This window comes from Sus scrofa, chromosome 2, assembly GCF_054392235.1.
Source record: "Sus scrofa isolate SSC_HxYL_T2T_F1_AM1 chromosome 2, Sscrofa_HxYL_maternal_Yorkshire_Landrace_v2.0, whole genome shotgun sequence".
Lineage (NCBI taxonomy): Eukaryota > Metazoa > Chordata > Mammalia > Artiodactyla > Suidae > Sus > Sus scrofa.
Genome location: NC_139384.1, coordinates 27,145,290 through 27,167,302, shown reverse-complemented (window position 1 = coordinate 27,167,302; position 22,013 = coordinate 27,145,290). Strand labels below are relative to the sequence as shown.

General features: G+C 37.3%; 1 protein-coding gene across 1 annotated transcript in view; it reads left to right on the top strand.

The window, feature by feature from the left end:
* Nucleotides 1-19,826, top strand: part of LOC146405289 (uncharacterized) — a 74,215-nt gene extending 54,389 nt beyond the window's left edge. Inside the window, exon 5 of the mRNA XM_085011675.1 lies at nucleotides 18,251-19,826. Coding sequence (XP_084867801.1) covers nucleotides 18,251-18,347 — 97 coding nt within the window. The 3' untranslated portion in view covers nucleotides 18,348-19,826. The remainder of the gene's footprint in view (nucleotides 1-18,250) is intronic.
* The last annotated feature ends 2,187 nt before the right edge of the window (nucleotides 19,827-22,013 follow it).

The window sequence follows — 22,013 nt, the reverse complement described above, 5'->3', positions numbered from 1 at the left end:
GTTCTCATTCTCAAAATAGTCTACACTTGATTTCCAGCAGTTTGTCAGAACTATCATTTAAGTGTTTCTGTCAGCAGATAGACCTGGTTTAAAGTTTATGGACACTTAATGTTTATAGAATACTGTGACTCTTTGTATTGCCTGTCTCTCCAGACATTGGGGTTTCAGTTTTCCCAATGGCCTCAGTTCTCTGATGAGTCCAAGAAAAGTTGTTGAATTTTGATTTGTTCAATTATTTCTTGTCTTAAGGCTGGGAGTGACAAGTTTCAAGCTCTTTACATTCTAGAGCCAAAACCACTTCTAATTTTTATTCCAACAATCACTTCTATATGTGTATTTAGGTTATTTATAATTCTTTACTATTAAGATTTCTCTGTTCTTTCATTTGCCAGTTCTTTAGGATGAAACTTTTGTATCCTTTCTTGCTTGCTCAAAGCTTCAACATTTTGTATCTCATTATTCTCAGCTAATGACCTCTGGTTCTATTTCTGTTACTCTCAGCTAATGACCTCTGGTTCTATTTCACTGAGAAAACTGAAGCAATTGGAAGAGAACTTCCATGAGTTTTCATCACTCCTTTGAATCTGCCTGTACTGGAACATATTTTGTTCTTCCTATTATAGATAAAATTCCCATTCTTTCTTCTATGACTACCCTATCTCTTTACTGCCAGTCCTCTTACTTTTTTGCTTAGTCAGGAACATCACATGAGAAATTCCTGCATCATCTCTCCTAAATAATTAGTTTTCAGTGTCTTTAGGATAATTTCTCTCAGTACAGAAACAGCTAATCTTTTTTTTTTTCCATTGTATAAAACAATAGGATACTCTTCCAAACAAAATTATTAACATTTCCTGCTACCTTCATTCTTTGTTGTCTTTTAGGACAAACTCCTTGAAAAAATTTCTGGCGCCTTCCCCTCCCATTCTTTCTGAAACACATTCAAATGTGGCTTTTGCTTTCACGGTTCTACTAGAACAGCTGCTATCCCTGCACAAGTGATGGGGTAAATTATTTGCTCATGATTCTTTCTTCTTTCCTGTCCATTTTCATGGTTTAATTCACCCCACTGATATTGCTCTGGGCTGCAGACTTACTTGGGTCAGTGGGATGTGGAAGAAGAAAGTGTATCAGTTTTGAGCCCTGGCAAGTTTCCACCAGACCTTCTGGGTTTCTTATCTACCATGAAGAAGGCATACCCTTGGTGGCTATAGCTTCCTTTTTTTGTTTGTTTGTTGTTGTTGTTGTTGTTTTGTTTTTGTCTTTTGTATTTTTAGGGCTGTACCCCACGGCATATGGAGGTTCCCAGCTAGGGGTTGAATCCGAGCTGTAGCTGCTGGCCTATGCCACAGCCACAGCAATGTGGGATCTGAGCTGCATCTGCCGCCACACCACAGCGCATGGCAACACCAGATCCTAACCCACTGAGTGAGGCCAAGGATCACTCCTTGGTTACTAGTCAGATTCATTTCTGCTGAACCACGACCAGGAACTCCAGCTATAGATTCTTGTATGTGGCTTATGAAAATGATTACTTGAGTTGCTTAATCTGCATATCTGCTGGTAGTAGCTCCAAATCCACTCTCTCAAAAGTGAAATATCCTCTACTTACTCAAACTTAAGAGATTGAGGTTTAACCATACCCATTATTTAGTTACAGGCGTTTGAATCCTATGTTAGTTTACTTAGTATCTGTAGATATCAATAGACTTGTCCTCATGATATAACCATCTAATTTACATGTGCTGGATTTCTTAGACACTTATTTGGAATCACATTTTGAATATGAGGTGAAGATATATAAAACTAAATTTTACCTTTAATTGTCAAAGTTTCCTTTTTTATTTTCTTATTTTAATTTTTTTGTGTTTTGTCTTTTTAGGGCCACACCAATGGTATATGGAGGTTCCCAGGCTAGGGGTTGAATCAGAGCTGTAGCTCCCAGCCTATGCCACAGCCATGGCAGTGCTAGATCCTTAACCCACTGAGCAAGGCAGGGATCGAATTCACATCCTCATGGATGCTAGTCGGGTTCGTTAAACACTGAGCCATGGCGGGAACTCCAAAATTTCCTTTTTTATATATGAAACATGAATTTTTATTATATATATTTCTTTACATATTGGTTTGATAAAAATTCAGATTGTTTGGTCCATCTGACATTTCTTCTGTGATTTGTTAGGAAATAAATTAACCAAAAACTATTCCTCATTGAGCAATCTAAGTGAGACTATCAAAGACACTGAAGTTTCTCTTGGATAAAATAGTAAATTCTGGGCAGGGTTTTGGGTGACAAATGGTCAAGTCCTAATTCTTTCATTGATAAGCTATATGATTTTAGGATGATCAACTACACACCTTGCCTTGGCTTACTTAAATATAAAATAAGTAATTTAACTCAAGACTCAGTTAAACCCTGAAATTTTATCAATAGAAGTACTTTTCATCAAAATAGATATAAACCAATAACTGAACTGCCCAGAATGCAAAGGATATTAGGAAGTTTATATAGTGAGAAAAATTGACAATTTCATGATGTGAAGAGAGGCAGGAATGGTATCAAATGAGATGGTAACTGTAAAAAGAGTCCATTGAAACAAGAACATATGGAGGGTAATGTTTGCCATATTCAAATTAGTGCCAGATTTTTGTGGTTTGTTGGATGCTTTTCCATAGACTTTAGAAGGAAAGAGAATACAGCTGTGAGAACTCCCCTCTTCACCTTGGCTGAGGAACTCTCCAAGAGAGCAGATGGTTCTGAGTTTCAAGCCATGAATCACTGTCAGGGGATCTCCTCAAGCTGCCACAAGCAAGAAGAATTGACAATTCTCAATGGGTAATATTTTTAGTACTATTGGTGTCAGTCATGTCCATGCCCTTGCTGCTGGGATCAGGCTTAATATTAATAAGGCTGTAACTTGGAAACAACATAGCAAGAGTCAGCAAAGTATTTCTATTTATTATCTAATGGATGTTTCAGGACCTTAGCATTGCTCTCTTTAGAGTTCGTCAGTGAAGAGAGTAAGAGATCATTTCTTTATTTTTATCTGATTTCAAAGCAGACTGACGGGAAAATATTTGCTATGTTTTGGTGCCTCAATTAGCTAATTTTTGAAAGCCATTGTTACTAATATTATTGGTTGGTTGTAACATGTGATCTAAATCTGTTACTTTCTTATATGTAGTTAGATAAGTGAGAGTTTGATTTTGACCTGGATTATAATATTTTTCATTCTAATGCTGTGGTTTTTATAGGCATAAATGCTATTTGGAGGAACCGTGCTGAATTAATTTGACTCTATTAGGAAATCTTGGATAAGTGGATTCTTCATCTAAGGTAGAACTAAATCAAATTGGCTCTCTCTGTTAAAACTCTAATATACTTTTTTGGTATTGATTAGACTATATTTCAGTTACATTAGGTACTTTAGCTAAAGTCACTTTGGGTAGCTTTAGCTGGAATTTTACCTGGAATATCTTGGCTACTTTTTGTAGAATATAATGATTAGAATATGCTTCAGTGATCATCTTTTAACATTTTCAATTGCAAAATATCTTGGGCCATTAGGTTTCAAAACCAGAAATCTAGTAGAGCACAAAAGTGGTCTGATGCAAAGAGTTTTTCATATTGTGGAAAAGTTAATATGAGATGGATTCCAAGTATCTGCAGTGAAAGAGAGAAGGGCTGTTTCAGAAAGCACACTCACTTTTCACTTCTGCAGAATTTAGTCTGGGAAGCAGCTTCATGATGAGTTCTTTGGAGAGCATTACTTTTTCTGACATGAAAGGTGGCATGGTCAAGTGCAGAAAGCTGGGGATTTGAGTTGGCCAGATCTTTAAGCCATGCGACCAGTTATGAATGTCTTTGAAGCACTTTCCTTAACTATAAAGGGGAGAGAATACTATGTACATCAGTAGTGTGCAGTTTTATTGTGAGGAAGAAAACCAGGAAGCTGGAGTCCTTGGATTCTATGTGGCATGTGGTGGGCACTCAATAATAGTAGCTATCGTTGGTGTTTCCTCATTGTAATGATGGCTAACTCAACCCTTGTCATTTAAATACCTATATAATGTGCTCAAGAGAAAAAAGTGCAAAGTTAAGCATATGAAAGGTGAAATCAAAGCAGAAAAATATCAGCGTTGGATGAAGTATTTAGAAAACAGGTTTCTTGACCTGGCTCTATCACTATTGAATATCATTACCCATAGAAGCCTCACTAATCCTTTCTGTACCTTAGTGTAATGTGTACAGTGAGGAAACAGAATTAGATTAGTTATCAGTACTGTGCTCTGAAAACACTGATATTGAAAATTATTCCTCAAATGAACGTTCCATGTTAAAATAAATTTAGAAAAAAATATTGGATATATTAGAATCCTCTTGGAAATTTACCTTGCTCATTAGCATATTAAAACTAGTATAATAAGTATGGCTTTGATAAAGAATTATGTTGATCTTGGTATAACTCAATTTCCCACATCTGACAAGGGTAGCCCTTATTCATGGAAAAAAAATCTTATGGAGCCCTTTCGCATAACTTAATTTGGAAGGTGTATGCAGGATATTTTCTATGGTCCCTTGTAATTCTAATATTTTGCGACTCTGTAGCTGAGTAACGTCCCTGAAGAAACATATTGGTAATGGTTTAGAAAGAGTATGACTTTTAAAATTTCATCCCACTGTGGCTCAGCAGGTTAAGAACCCGACATAGTCTCTAAGAGGATGCAGTTTCAATCCCTGGCCTTGCTCTGTGGGTTAAGGATCCAGCATTGCCACGAGCTGCAGCCTAGGTCACAGATGCAGCTCAGGTCCAGTGGTGCCGTGGCTGTGGCAAAGACCTCAGCTGCAGTTCCAATTCTACTCCTAACCTGGAAACTTCCACATGCTGTAGGTACGGCTGTAAAACAGAAAAAAATAAATACTTTATATTGAAAAATAATTTATTATTATACCAAGAGAGGAAATCACCTTGTAAATTAAGGCTAGCTTTATGAGTGAAATTTTAAGTTTTTGCATAGATGACATGGGTTTACAGAGAAGAGGAACTGTCCATTAATGTTTTAATTTTCCTTCAGTGTGTGAGTTAAATTGACCTCAATAGCACTTGCCAATTGATTGCACATTCTCTACTCTTACAGAAAGTATTTATTAAAAATATGTAGACATAAAATCCCCCACAGTAACTTAGTATATATGGACATAAAACATATGTACATACTACTGCTAGAGGGTTTAAATTTATTCATTGCGATGGCACTATTGAGTTTTCCTAATTTATACCACATGTTCCTCCTTTATTTAGCCTTTAATTCTGTAAAGAGTGTGGGGATATAAATTACACAGAGGATGTGAAATATAAACCATTCCAATCATGGGTGTGTGGCATCTTCAATTTGCTAGAATAATTTTCATCTGTCAGTTTTTCAAATAATGGTAGGAATCTCTCACTGAGCCTACAGATTCAGTGCATTTGTGGACAAAATTTTTATGTGGTCTCTCGCTGCTTCTTCCAGAATGAGGATGCTTCTGGGAGGAAGATAGGAGTTATCACTGCCAAGAGAGTCGCAGGTTTCCCACAGATTCTATGGCACTTGGAATTCAGAGCCTGGGTGTGCAGTTATTTCCTCCTGATCACATAGGGCATCTGAAGGAAGTCATAACTACTGCAGGCTGTGGGTTGCCTTCCTGTGCATAATAATGGCTGCCCTTCCCCCACAGCCCCAGTAGTCTTGGTATAATAGGGAAAAGGGGGAGTGATCAGTTGGGGACTGCTCTCTGTGGCTCCCCATTCTCATCTCCTTCATCTAATCGGTTATTCATCTCCTCCCATTACGCCTCTTAACCTTCTTTCAAATGTTTTCTTGGGCTTGACTCTTGGCTCTACCAGTTACTAGCTGTGTGACTTTGGTCAGTTTTCTTAACTTCCTCCATTGTGTTTCTTCATCTACGAAACTCTCATGTTGAAGATGTAGACTGTAGGGGGAGAGCAGTGTAGTGGATGAGAAGAATTCAGTGAGATCATTCATTGGAGTGCTTAGTGTGGAGTTTGGCATATAAAGAATATTCAGGAGATACTTACCATCTTTATTGTTTCTATAGTTAGTTTAGATTTTCGCTATATTTTGTACTTATTTGTTGTTGTTTTTGGTCACACCCATGGCATGTAGAAGTTCTTGGGCCAGGGATTGAAGCTGAGCCACAGCAGTGACAATGCTAAATCTTTAACTGATAGGTCACCAGGAAACTCCATATATTGTTTCTTAACTCATCTCTCTGGCTCATAATCTCTTCTTCATCTTTCCTATTTCATCTTCATTAAACTTCAAGAATGATCTTTTAAAATTGCAAATCAAGTTGTCTAAGAAGTCTGCTGCTTGAAACTCTGTAATGGTTCCCAATTCCTTGTAGGATGGAGTTCAATTCCTTTAGCATGACAGACTATGTCTTCTGGGACTCCTTGTCCAACACCAAGATTCAGCTAATCCACTTGTAGGTGCATTTTAAAATACTTTCATAATTCTGCACATACATTTACCTCTGTCTTGAATGTGTAAGTAACTTGCTCTATGTCTTCCCTTCACATGGCCACATTCTGTCTTTCAAGACCCAGCTATTGCATCACTGAGGAGGATTCATTCTCCCTCTGTGCCATGACTTTACTTCTTTCCATCGCAACGCCTCCTGGGCTGAATCACAGTTATATGGGTTCATCTGCTTCCTTCTCTCCTGTGCTCTTGGAGGAAAGGCAATGATTATAATTCTCCCCTCCGTCCCAGTATCAGAGATGATAGTTGGTAGATGTTTGTTGAATGACTGAATGAATGAGAGTTTTATGGAACACTATGTGCTTTCCCTCCTAATCTCCAAAACAACATTAATGCACCCAAAGCACTTCACATTTGGCAGACAGTAGATTCTCAGTAAATAAATTTGACTTAACTAATTTTTATACGCCTACTTATGGTCTGTAAAGTAGAAGGAAATTAGAATCACTTGACCAAAAGTGTAAGATGTGGTAATATTACTGAGTTAAATACAAAAAGCTTGAAAATAGGATAAAGTCACTTTCTGCTATCATTTGAGGTCTATTTTCCTACATTTTCTCTGATTTTTTTTAGATATCATAATTTAAGGGTCATAATTCATAATTACTTAAATATATGAAGTGTACTTGCCATTTTTTGAAAAGGTTAGTGCTATCATAGGATGTGTAAATCTCCTTTTATGAAAAAGATGACAAGCAAAATTATGATCCAAGTCAAGGTCTTATAAAACATTGACTTGGATGTGCTTGCTTTTAAAGTAATTTTAGTTTAATCCCTCATTTGAGATTCGGTCCTTATTTATGTACAATGATCAAGCTGATCGTATGTTTGAGTCATTGATGAATGGACCAATGGAAATAAGGTCAAATATAGAATTTTCTTCCCTTTGGAATCACTGAATATTTTACACTCCACATTACTGTTTTATAGACTTTCAATGACTAGATAAATAGGGCCCTAGGTTTTACATTTATGAAGATATTAATAAATGAGCAGAGATATGTCCAAATTGCCTAGAGAAAAAGGCTGTAAATGGAGATATAACTATGGGAAATATAGAAACAAAGAAATCTGCCCAACCCTAGTGAGCACTAGTGGCAAAAGAACAAAATCAGCTTTGATCAAGTCTCAGATTTTGGATTGGTCAGGATGGAACCAAAACCTAAGCAGGAAAAAAACAACAACAACTGTTTTTCTGGGTATTTTGCCATGATTCTCCCAAATGTATGGCATTTTCCAAAATTCACCTCTGCAGTTTATGCACCTCACTTCTAAGACTGTACTTTTCTCTCCACGACACTTTTTTCCATGTAATCTTTGGAGGTTCTTTAAACCTGAAACTGTTGATAATGGACTATTCTATTGTACAACACTCTGTGGAGCCTACTAGAGTCTTCAGTCGGTTCTGGTTAATGTAACACTGTGTTCCTGAAGCACTGGATGACAGAAACTGCTCATGTCAGTAAAGGTTGGCACAGGCCAAGCTAGAAAATCTTCCGTAGGGTTTTGTGGAATCCATCAGTATGACATTTGCTACCCGTGGTTACCATTTACAGAGAGTGGCAGAGAATGCCTGAGTAACAGAAAATAGGAATGGCAACTCAGGTGAAGGAACAATTGAATTCAACTATGGTGTTGGAAAAAGCTTGGGCTTTGGAGCCAAATAACCCTGGGGCAGACTCCCAGGCCTTGGTCAAAGATACTAAACACACTGACTTTCCGTTTTCTCTTTCCTTTCTAAAATAAGGGTAAGATGCCAAGACAGATACTTTCAGGGCTTCACCTACATCTCCTGAGTCCCTGTACATGTGACTGATGGGTACATGGGTATGGAAGGATGGTTTCCTTGTTCCTGGGGGGCACATACCTAAACTTATTCTTTGGGTTCCTCTGCGGGTCAAGCTAAAGCAGCCTTCTGAGGGACTTGGCCTGAAATCATGCCTGTGGTTGGTTTATTTCCTATCCATGTCCTGGTTTCTGAGAGCAATTCCTTAATACATCATTTGCATGTGACTCTTCACCTCAACATCTACTTGTGGGAACCCAACCTAAGCAGATGTCTACTTTAGAAGTTTTTACTGTGGATTAGAAACAACAGGTCTAAGTCTTCTGCCAGAATATAAAGGGAAACATAAATACTAATGATTATTACTCTCTTATTTAGTCTTATTGATTTTTTTCATTTCTTCTTATGTTTTTATTCTGCCTATCTCTGTGAGTATTTACCTTTCAGAGATTCAGTTTCTAAAATCCTCAGTTGTATATACTTTTTAGGCTAGAAAAGTGATTTCCATAGCAAATCCTATGAGTGACCATATGTTCCTATGCTGACAAATCTCTGGTAGTCTTGAATCCACTTGCTGATCAGCATGCAATGGAGGCAGTGGTAGTTGTTAAATTATTGTTTCAATTCAGTGGCTATGTTCTATGGTGGCCACTGGTTAAGAAGATAGGTTTTCAAGTCATATGGGGAGCTGGATCTGAATTTGTACACTTTCTGAGTCCCTTAAAATGTGAGATATCTCTCATGGGGAGCTGGATCTGAATTTGTACACTTTCTGAGTCCCTTAAAATGTGAGATATCTCTCAAAGTCCTCATATTTTAATCAAATGAGAGCTCAGGGCCATGCTTGATATGTGTTAAGTGCTAAACAGTTTTGTCATTTTTTTCTCCATTGTTACTACTGCTGTATTTTACTTCCCTTCTAATATCCCCATAGCATATTGCATTCACGTTTTGATGAGGTTCTTACAGATAGGCTGCTATTCCAATAGGAAATTCATTCTCTGTCCAATGTGTTTAGTGACCTTCTATAAAAGGAAAAATTTTTTGGTTTGTTTTGTTTTTAGCTAATAGATACATTTTTGAATCTCTCAGCTCTTAGTTATTGAGTTACTGTATTGTAGGAGAGGAAAAATTATTTTCCCTCTGCCATTTGTAATTCTTGTCTGAGAACCTTGAAATAAAAGCCAGATGAGCAAGAGAAAGAAATTTATTAACATGAATACCTCAGGTACACATGGGAAATATCCAGGTTAAAGTGAGTAACTCAAAACGGTAGCTTAGAACTCCAGCTTATATAGCATCTTTAACAAGGAACAATCACTCTGTGGGGAAATGGCAGGACAAAGGAAAGCAGTTTTAGGCTTTCAGGGGTGGAGGTCAAAGCAAGTTAGTAAGGTTTGCTACTTAGATTCCTCTAATGCCATCGCTAGGCTAATAGATCTAAAGTTGTCTCCACTGATTAACTTATAATTCTTCCTGAAAGAGGGGAGGAGGGATACCTTTGTTAATTTACGTTCTTTTAGGCAAGTGGGGGAAGCAGGGGGCTCTTCATGTGTCTGATTCTTCTTAATTGCTTTCAGCTCAAAATAATGCTCTCCCAAATTGGAAAATTTGGGGGTGGCATATTCTGTGATGCTTCAGTTTTTAGGGTCACATCAAGAAAAAAGTTCAGCTTGCACTGACAAATGCATTACTGTAGTAATGCCGTTAACCTAGAATTTTGCGGAATGCTATGTATAACTTCATTAAAAAAGAGAGAAAGAAAAAAAAAAACAAATTATCTGAGCTATTTTCCTCACTTGATATTTTGCAGAAAGTTGTACAATTATAGATTATATTGCCAATGAATATTGAAAATATTCTCTGGAAAATGTTAAGACAATGACAGATAATTTTCTTTACAGAAGAGTTTAGATTAAGTCTTCCTTAACAGCAGGGAGTTTACCTAAAATAACTTTTATGACTTCGTCTTGTTCTGTTGTTCTAAATTTATTGTAGTGACCTTTTCTGTAAACTCAAGGTAAAGACATTCAGTTTTTTCTTTATAGTTTGATTATTTTAATATTGCTTCTAATTACTTCTCTCTACCTCTCAATTTAAAATAGACCAATTAAAAATAATCAAGATGGAATAGCTGCCATTTTCCTAAAAATATGAGCTGTAATTTAAGCAAAAAATATAACCTTATAATTCAACTTACATATTTCCTTGGGAAACTCTCTTATATAAATGATTTCTATCTGCCCTGGACATCCAGCCTTTTCTCTTTTCCCCTGTGCTATGAGGGAAAGTGCTCCTTGGGCTAGACTTCTGGGTGTCACAGGGGCACAGGCTAGAATGCTTTTGAATACACCTTGTCCCCCGGAACCTCTGGTTGAGTACATCCATTGAGCTATCAGCAAGGACCTGATTGGCTCAGATTTCTTGAGACTTTCTAGAGCATTTTTTCCTTACATGTTTCCTCCACAGGGCACTAACAAATGGATCAGTGGCAGATAGTCATTAGCTGTTGTGAATTTCTTTTGGCACTTGACATTTCGGTATGTCTTCCTTTCCTGTGAATTATGCTTGCCTTATGTTGTGGATCTTTAGAAGCAGTAGATTGTCTAGAAATTTTATATGTATATACATGTGCACTTATGGTTCTTTCTTGTTCTGTCATTCTAAATTTATCTAAGTTTTGTTATAAAATATTTATAATTTGCATGATGATGAGTTGAATACAATACAGCCTTCAAAATCTCATTTACTACTTTGAATTTTAAGGGGAAGGGGAAAGGTCATCTTAGAAATTACTTAGTATTCTTGGGCAATTGTGCCTATTTAATATGGTTGTTTTGAGGTTTCAAATCCTTAGATATTAGTGGCATCCTTATTGTGCCAATTTCTAAGTGTTAGGTTACTGAATAATGCAGATGAAGGTCCATGCTTTCATGAAACTTATATTCTAGTAATGGGGGGGTAATAAATAATAAAATTGCTTTTGTAATACCTTGCCATGTAACTACTCCAAAATAATGTTGTGGCTTAAAAGAAACAGCATTCAAAAAGATAAGTGAGGAGGTCCCGTTGTGGCCCAGTGGAAACGAATCCGACTAGGAACCATGAGGTTGCAGGTTCAATCCTTGGCCTTGCTCAGTGGGTTAAGGATCCAGCGTTGGCATGAGCTGTGGTGTGGGTTGCAGACGCAGCTCGGATCCCACGTTGCTGTGGCTGTGGCGTAGGCTGGCAGCTACAGCTCTGATTAGATCCCTAGCCTGGGAACCTCAATGTGCTGTAGGTGCAGCCCTGAAAAGACAAAAGACAAAAAAAAAAAAAAAAAAAGGTAAGTCATGGTGTAGATAAAGAGAAAATTAAATACTCATGTATCACTAGTGGGAATGTAAAATGATGCGTCACAAATGATGTGTCACCTTGGAAAACAGTTTATATATATCTTTAAAAGTTAAAAAAAATGATCACATAATGCAGCAGTCCCAATCCTGGGTATCTGCCTGAGGAACATGAAAACACGTGTCCACAAAGAAGACTTGGACCATTTATATGCTTATAGCAGCAGCATTCGTAATAGCCAAAAGGGGAAGTAATCCAAAGGTCCATTACGTGCCGAATGTATAAGTGAAACATGGTATATCTATACAATGGGATGCTACTCAGCAGTAAAAAGGACAGAAGAACTTTTACCTGCTAAAACATAGACAAATTTAAAAAGCATTAATATAAATATGGAAGCCAAATGCAAAAACATCCATTGACTCACCTCTTCAGGCAAATAGAAATATTTTGGTAGCGATGAGTCACTTTCTAGTAAAATATTACTTACCCTCAAACACTGTAAACCCTGCAGTCTTCCCCATCAACTTAGCTTTTGGACTCTGAGAACACTCAGAAAATATTAAATTCCTAGGTAGAGATATGGCTAGTGATGGATAGAACCGCTGGTGATGGTCATGTCCCTACGTTTTTGTTCATTTTTGTGCCCGTCTATTAACCATCCATGATACAAGTGTCATGATCTCTTTAGCCAGATAAAGAAAGATCATTGGATGAAAGTATGGACATTGAGAAATTAAATCAATTAGAAAGCTGGAATTATTATCATGAGAGGAGTCACCCCTGCCATAACGATTAATACAGCTGTCTACTAACAGGAGACCCTGCTCGATTATATCAGACCATCTGAAACAACAGAGAAAGACGACAAGTATCTTAAGTAGTTGTTATTGAGGGGCTTTCATATACAGTCAAATCCTTAGGAATGTTAATCCTTCTTTAGTATGGTAAATATAATTTATTTATTTATTTGTTTTTGTCTTTTTGCCTTTTCTAGGGCCGCTTGCCATGGCATATGGAGGTTCCCAGGCTAGGGGTCGAATTGGAGCTGTAGCCACCGGCCTACACCAGAGCTACAGCAACATGGGATCCAAGCTGCGTCTGCGACCTACACCACAGCTCATGGCAACGCTGGATCCTTAACGCACTGAGCAAGGTCAGGGATCAAACCCGCAACCTCATGGTCCCCAGTCAGATTCGTTAACCACTGCGCCATGATGGGAACTCCTATAATTAATTTTTAGAAAGAATATGTGTTTGGTGCCACCATACCCCTCTGTTTACAAACATTCCAGATGCATGTTTTTTGATGTGAAAATTTAAAAATAATGATAATTATTTATCTCTCAAGTTAACCATTTTAAAATAAAACATATTTGTTTTGATTTTGAACTATGTATTTTAAATACACAGACACATTCAGAAAATATCATAACAGATATCCGTGCATCCAGCATCCAGATTTTATATTTTTAAACTTAAATTTAATTGGAGTATGGTTGATTTACAATGTTGTATTAGTTTCAAGTGTACAGCAAACTGAATCAAACGTATACATATATCCATTCTTTTTTTCCCATGTAGGTTATTACAAACTAGTGAGTAAATTTTCCTGTGCCATAGAGTAGGTTCTCTTCAGTCACCTATTTTATGTAATAGTGTGTATATGTTGTTCCCACCCTCCCAGGTTTCTTAAAATGTTAACATTTTACCATATTTGCTTCATATACTTCTTATTTTATAAATAAGTAAATTGTTTTGGATACTGTTAAGGTCCTACCTACCTTATCTTTTTCCCATCTGTCCAGAGGAATCCTTTCCAGAATTTGGTGGGTATCTTTCCCATGTATATCTTTGAACTCAAAACATGTGCAGATACTCATGTCTTAAAATTTTACAGTAATGACATCACATTGTATACCACAGGAAAGAAATAGATCATAATTTGATTAAAAAATGATAGAAAGCTAAATAGGGAGTTCCCCTCGTGGCACAGTGGTTAACATCCGACTAGGAATCATGAGGTTGTGGGTTTGATCCCTGGCCTTTTTTTTTTTTTTTTTTTTGTCTTTTTAGGGTGCAGCATATGGAGGTTCCCAGGGTAGGGGTCAAATTGGAGCTGTCGCTGCTGGTCTATGCGACAACCACAGCAACATGGGATCCAAGCCACCTCTGTGACGTACACATCTCACAGCAACACCGGATCCTTAACCCACTGAGCAAGGCCAGGAATCAAACCTGCATCCTCATGGATGCCAGTTAGATTTGTTTCCACTGAGCCATGATGGGAACTCCTGAATTTCTTTTTACTTATTTATTTTTATTAAAGTGAAGTTGATTTACAATGTTGTATTTGTTTCTGGTGGACAGCAAAGTGATTTAGTTATACTTGTATGTACATATTATTTTTATATTCTTTTCCATTGTGGTTTATTACAGGATATTGAATATACTTCCCTGTGCTCTATATAATGCATTTCTTTTTAAAGTTAGATTTTATAATTGTTGCAGATCTTTGAGTTGGACAGTTAACTGGTTAACAGCTGATTGAAAACTAGAGCCTAGACCTCCCTTCTCATGTTACCTTTTCTAATACATTGGGATGCTCCTTCCAAGGAAGAGTTCTTGGCCCTTGGGACATTATGGGGGGATTGTGTTGTATTTGCTTATTGGAGGACGTAGATGATGCTGAGGCAGATCCTGCACAGATTGTAAGTACTTAAGGGAGAATGGAGAAAGCACAATTGGTAAGGTACTGAGAAGATTCCATGGCTGAAAACTTCTTCCAAGGAGTCAAATAAAAATCATTTTGTGGTGCTATTTGTAGCAAGGTTAAGTGGGTTTTGGATCCCCACCATCAGTCAACAAAGAGTTGTCTATAATACACCAGTCTTGTAGTTGACAGTGGGTTTATGGGAAGTATTTGAAGCTCATCTAAAGGAGTATCAACAGTTACCAGGATGCTAGCACATGATCTTCCATGGTAATAGTGTCAGTGAAAATAATGTTTATGTCCATCATTCACTAGGTCTGCTTACAGTTAGAATATAGCCTACACTTCTTCAAGGCCCATGTCAGTTATTAGCTTCTCTATGAAACTTCCTGAGTTTTCACTGTGTTGAACTTAAAATTCTCTTTTTTCTCTGAACTCCTAAGGTACTGTCTTGATTCCTTTATTACAATTTTCACTTTATCTGTATTCCTTCCCTTGATTTTAAACTCCATGATACCAGACATTCTTCTAATGCTCAGAACAGTGCTTTAGACAGACTCAGTAACACTTGAATTAAAGCAAATGGAATGGAATATTTAATGTTTTAGAAGAGATATTGGGGGTCATATCAGAGTAAACTTAGGTTTCTGCACTGGTTAGCTTTAGAGATCTCTGGAAAAGGGAAGTTGAACTCAGCAAGTTTATTCTCACTTAGCTGCTCATGAAATATTTTGTGTCTCTAGGGGGAAAAAGGCCAATGTGGTCAATAAAAAATTAAATTGGAATGCTGATTAACCAAATCCTACTGGTTCAAAAATTGAGAAAGAGGCATTTTTACGATATTTCTAGTTGTAGATTATGTCTGGTTCTTATCTGCTTTCTGACTTTTCAAAGGTTAGTTCTATGCACCCATAGCAATTCTCTGATAATGCTCATTCAGTTTGCTAGATAGTTATGCCATTTTTAAAAATAATTAGGTAGCCATTTTGTACTTGCTGAAGCTCAGACTCAGATGATGAGATGCTTATTATTGTCTGTCGTACTGGTAATGAAACTCATGAAACCCTACCATAACTCACTCATTTGGAACTCCAAGCTGCCTACATTCCTAAGTCCTAAGCAGATTATTCGACACACACGGATGTTTCCTTAGCACTACTCTTTCGATTTAAAAGTGAAATCGTTTTTGATGAGAAGAGAAAGACCTGATCTATGGGTTTTTCCAAAGAATTATCTACTGTCCTGGTTTAAAATTTACCTTAAGATGTCCGTCTCTGTCTCTGTCTTTCTCTGTCTCTCTCTCTCCCTCTCCTTCTCAAACATAGATACACAATATATGGACATATGTATAGATACATGCAAATTAATATAGTGTATTATGATGTATCTCTGGAAAGAGATTTTATGCACTGAGTATAAAGTTAATATGATGTGGTTGTAAGCTTCAGTGATTGAGTTTGCAAAATTCCTTCTGTATGGAATTCTGCAGTATATTTCTAGCATACAGTAGGCTCATGCAAGGTGTTAATTGGCTTCTGCTCATTCTCTGAAGCACTCTACATTCTGCAATTTACCTTTGCTTTCATTAATTTCCTCTGGCCACTTTGTAGATAATTACCATTCCCATAAATATCAGAAACAATATCCTATGACAATAAATGGAATTCATTGCATAGCTTGTAGATACAAACAAATTTAATTGACTTCTAAAAACTTTTCTAAAAATCACTGACGATAGGCTCCACATTATGCTGACTGTTGGAGATACAAAGATGAAAGAAAGACTCTTGGTTTCTGCCCTCTTACAGCTCATTAATTCCGTTCATACTGTGTTGTTCCAGCAGGATCAATCTATTTTTTGGGGGGCTCTGCTAAATCAACTTAATTATCTTTTCCCGAGGTTATGACTCATTCCAGGCCAGCCCAGGAAGTCTTTATATTTCTATTGAAGTGACTGTCAGTGAACCTATTGAGTATTTTGCAGAGATATCCAGGAATGAACCAGAAGATGGGCTCAGAGCCCAGTCACTCCTGGATAAAGCTGTAGCCGTTTAAATAAAAGGCATGAGAGCATTCGTTCCATTGGAACCTTCTTGTCCTTCCTGCATGAACCTGTCAGTAGCGTTGTCTTGAAAGGATGTCTCTGAGTGCTGGAGCTGTTAGTCAGGCTCTATCAGGCTCCTGGGGAAGGCAATCATGTACCAAAGCTACATTCATTGGTTCCCCTTTACTTTTTATATTAAAAGGCCAGTGGCTTTAAAAATGGATTTTTTTTCTTTTTCTTGTTATGGTAATGCTGAACAGCTAGAAGCTGTGTAACTGCCATCCGTGGAAACCAAAGTTTATTCAAGCCAGAAAAATGCCAGAAAATATTTGTTGTATCGAAAAGACACTGACATCATATTTTTTCAATTCACCGGGTTATCGCTGGATTAAAGAAGGAAAGAAACGAGAAAAGCCTAGTTACTAAAATGTAAATTACTTCTTTTTTCTAATTCTGCATATTGTTCAGGCAAGACAAATGACCCTTCAAATAGTTTAAACATTCCTGATGTCATCATTAACATTATTTATGATTGTTACCCAGCATCGGAAGTGAGGCCAGCTTCAAACTGGATGTCTTGACTAATAAATGGGAGTTCTTTCAGTAATGCATAAAATTCAACATAGACTACAAGGCATAAAGATGTAAGTGCTGAATTATTTTACAACTACAATTAAAAGGTAAATAAGGCACAGGGAAATAGCAAAACATTAAGTTAAATTCATATATGATTTCAAAACCTGTGTTATAACATTGGGGAAAAATTTGTACTGTAGTCATGACTGCGTATTACTGAATAGGTTATTCTCTTCTCCTAAATGTCATTACCATAATTTTATTTAATATGATATTCAGCACTCAAACTACACCGTTTTGTTTTGCTTTTTTCAAATCCAGCCTTGTGAGAATATTTGATCATTTCTGACTGATTAGAGGGGGTAAAAAGGATACATACATTGAAAATCTTTCTTATTTATATTTTCTTAACTGTTTTGCTGAATTGTATTGGTGCTTTTTATGTATTAGCCCCTTGATCTAAGCAATAGGTGCTGCGCTCTGAATGTTTGTGTCCTCCCAAAATTCACACCCAAAACTTAATGCCCAATGTGATGCTATTGGAAGGTGGGACCTTTGGGGGGGGGATTTGGTCATGAGGGTTGGAGCCCTTCTGACTGGGATTAATGGTCTTGTCAAAGAGATGCCACCAAGCTTCCTAGCCATTTCCACCAGGTGAGGCTACAATGTGAAGTCTGTAAACTGGGAGAAGGCCCTCACCTTATTGTGCTGGCACCTTCAACTCAGATATCCAGGCTCCAGACCTGTGAGAAATAAATCACTGTTGTGTATACAGTACCCAGTATTCTGTGATATTTTGTTATAGCTGCTCAAACAGACTAAGACACCTGGTAACTATCTATTATTAATTTTTAAGTGTATACCACAGCTTGCTCCAGTTTGTTTCCTAGTCAAAGTGAAGTATTACAAATAGGCAAAGCAAATGGAAATCTAAAGGAAGATAGAGAATATTCACTGGTAAGTAAAAAATAAATTAGAACCCTTAGATGAATTAATTGTTATAATACCCCCCCAAAGTTTATTTATCAAAACTCAGAGGAAAGTGCAATGATAAGATGTAGCAAAATTCACCTCACAAGGTATAGCAGGAAGACTCTGAGACTGCCTCTTCTTGAGTGTGGCCTGGGCTGGTAGCTTGTATCTAACTGGAAGACTACAACAAAGGTGATGAAATGTCACTTTCATAATTAGGCTGCATAAAATTGTGACTAATTCTTACTGGTTGGCACACTGTCTCTCCTGCTGTTTTCAGTGAAGTGAACTATCATGTTGGAGAGATTCACATCACAAGAACCTTAAGGCAACTTCCAGCCAGTATCCAGCAAGGAACGGAGTTCAGTCACTCTTAGAAGCCATGTCACATCAACAACCACATAAGCAAACTTTGAAACTCCTTCTCCATTTGAGCCTTCAGATGAGAACTTAGCTCTGACAGCACCTCATAAGAGACCATGCAGCAGGAGGACCCCACTAAATGAGCCAAATTCATGAAATAGACACTGAGAGATAACAAATGTATGTTACTCTAATTTGATAAATTTGTGATAATTTGTTATGTAGTACAATGTAATAAACAGACAAGTCAAAAAAATTTTTTTTTCTGAAAGTAACATGCCTATAGATCAATAACCAAGAATCCCTGTACAACGTGAAGTCTTTGCCATCAAATTAATAAGAGCTGGAGAAATGTAAATTAGTGAATATTTTCTATGAACTTTCTATAAAAACTAAGTTCGTAAATCTAGACTGTAACTCAACAAGGTCTTTAAAAATGCTTTGGGGTAAAAATTCAAGGTAATAAAAGGAATAAAAGTTATTATCTCCTGAGCCAACTTAACATAGGGATGAGACATGAAGAACTTGGATGAGTAAGCAGCTAGTATGTCCTTTAGAATATGTCAAATGAGCTCTTTGCAAATGCTAGGATGTTGTAAATTCTTGGCTGGATCCTCTTAGGAGTGCTGCAGTGCAGATAATCTGTGTTGTCAATTAAGGGGCCATCCATATGCTTTATGTGTGTGGCATGCAGGCAGCAAGCCTGGCATTCTCCTCAGAAAATTCAGAAACCTGGCTCATGCTCGGATCTTGACAGAGGACCATTCAACTCCTATTTAGAGGAAGGACTGCCAGAGTGTCAGTGGGCAGATTTTTTTTCCAAAAAATAATTTTGAATTTAGTTAGGCATTTGGCTAAGGACTATGAGATCCTAGCTGTCTTAGGCTTGGAGGAAGAAGTTTTCACCTGAATAAAATATTAAGTGTAGTCGGAACTACTTGCTTCCCAAGACTCTAAAAGGCCTCAGTTATACCATACATATTATTTGCTTTTGATGAGGACTTCAGCTTGGTGCCCATGCCAGGATGAATTAGCTGCAAATCCTAGCCTCAAAGACATGAATAATTAGATTTCTTGGATAAAGTTATTTAGAACTCAGTATTTCTGCATTTAAAGAAGACTAATGAAAGTCTTCTTATTTTAACTTTTGATTTTTACATATACATTCTATATTCTTTCTTGGAAGCAGATCATATAATTAACTTAATAGATCATTAAAATACTTGCTTCATTTCCACTGAAGCAGTGCGTGATCATGGATAAAAGGGCTGGCTTTTGAATCAGACTTCCTGGTTTGGATTCCTACTCTCACACACTTACTGTTTGTAAGCTTGGGTGAGTCACTTGACTTATCTGTGCCTTTATTTTCTTCTCTGTAAAATGTTAATGATAATACTTGTTCTACTGGGGAAGTTGAATAAGTTAACACATGCCAAGTCTTATAGCTTGGATAAACTCAGCATTCTGTAATTTTGAACCATTAAATACTTAGCTAATTGATGGTACATTTTTTTTCAGATCACAATTCCATTAGAAGTTCCCTTGTTTATTAAGGCCTCTCCCCACTTGTGAAAATAAAGTCATGTCAGCAGAATAGCAAAAGATGGTTCCCTTTGCAGAAGGAGCAAAATTTTCATCCATAGCAATGAAGAGCCACACTAAGTTAAACTGTAGGTATCCTGTAGTGGCTCTTGATACCATTTCTGGGTGTCAAAAAGTGTGTGAGGAGCAGCTCTGTGTACCTTTAGTACTGTTCATTAAATGGTCTCCTCCTCCTCCCAGGCACTTGGCTCAATTGTGCCTCCTCATTCCCTTGAACTTAGGCATGGCTCTGAGCTGCGCCCTTATCCAGCTCACAGGTCATCTAGTCTTGCTTTCTTTCCCCTCACATGTTCCTGCAGTGCTTGCAACGATGAAGCCTCCATCAGCCATCTGCAAGCTGCAACACAGGTCACAGAAGAGGCTTGGATCCAACATTGCTATGGTTGTGATGTAGCCCTCATCTGCAGCTCTGATTCAGCGCCTTGCCTGGGAAATTCCGTATGCCACAGGTGCAGCCCTAAAAAAAAGAAAAATAAAATAAAATAAATAAAAAGAATTTTTTTGGCACTTCCACCAATAGAAATGGGAACATAGAAGAAAGAGCAGGCTATGGGGAAAAGAGGGGTTCAGTGTGAGAAATACTGAGTTTTAAGATACTATTGAAAGATACAAATCAAAATGTCCTGTAGTCATTTGGACATAAAGAAAAAGTGATCAAAATGACAGAATGAGAACTATAAACGTGTAATGATGTTTGCGGAGGAGATTTTCAAGGTCAAATGTAAAAAAGAGAGAGAGAAAGAGGAGGGATGATGAGATTTAAAATTAAGGGCCATTGGAGTTCCCGTCGTGGCACAGTGGTTAACGAATCAGACTAGGAACCATGAGGTTTCGGGTTTGGTCCCTGCCCTTGCTCAGTGGGTTAACGATCCGGCGTTGCCGTGAGCTGTGGTGTAGGTTGCAGACGCGGCTCGGATCCCGCGTTGCTGTGGCTCTGGCATAGGCCGGTGGCTATGGCTCCGATTCGACCCCTAGCCTGGGAACCTCCATATGCCGCAGGGGCGGCCCAAGAAATAGCAACAACAACAAAAGACAAAAAGACAAAAAAAAAAAAAAAAAAAAAATTAAGGGCCATTTAATTTGCTTGTCCAGTCTCATGTTTATATACCGGTATAGGTGACTTAACATGCGTTCATCTCAATTCTAAATTAAAAGCTCTATTGTCACCCAAATTCCTAATGCAGACTTCTCCAGATGTTTTATCTGGTTCTTCTGAGGAATTAACTTCTGAAAAAATACTAGTTAATTGAGAGTTCTAATTGATTGTTTAGCTTCTGCTATATTACTATCTGTATTTTTGCCTTTCCTAGTAGCTAAATGGTCATATCTGCAATTTTACCATGGTTTTCTTATTTTCGTTGTTTTTGTTTTTAACTTTTATATTTCCATTTCCCATATGCACTGTGAATTTGGGGGCAGCCAACACATCTGCCCCCAGAATGACAAATAATCATTCTGTCCAAAGCTGGGCCTAAGAATAACTATCTTGCTTCAGAGATTATTTCAATTTAGATGAAATACCTTCCCTTGGGGGAATCTGGCAGATGCATTGTCTGCTTAGTTTCTGTTGGTTGGTATGTATAAAGCAGCAACACTGCTAGCTGGCCTCTTATATTCAGAAACATTTCTTGAGCTTTAGTGGACACTTATTGATGCTATTTTAATCTGATCTTTTGGGTGACCATGGGTTCAGAAGATACTTGAGAATGATTAAGCACTTAGAGAAGATCATAGATTTATTTTTATATCAAGGTTTTACAACCAAAGTCAGTTGTTAAAAATCACATTTCAAAGGATAAGTAAAATTACCTATATATGTTATCCTGAGATCGAAGTCCGTTGAATGAATTCAGTTGATTTTATTACTAATGTTTTCTTTACTAACAACTTCTCCAAGTACTAAGTCTGTACTCACCGTCAGAAACAACTCAAAATTAATTGCCGAAGAAAGTTACTTAAAAATAAAGGAAGGAAGGAAAACAGTAGAAGAGAGAGTAGTGAGTTCTTTTTATAAAAGGAATATTTTTTGAAGGAGATGGATGAGTAGATAAGTGGATAGCCAATACCAGTAGGTTTGT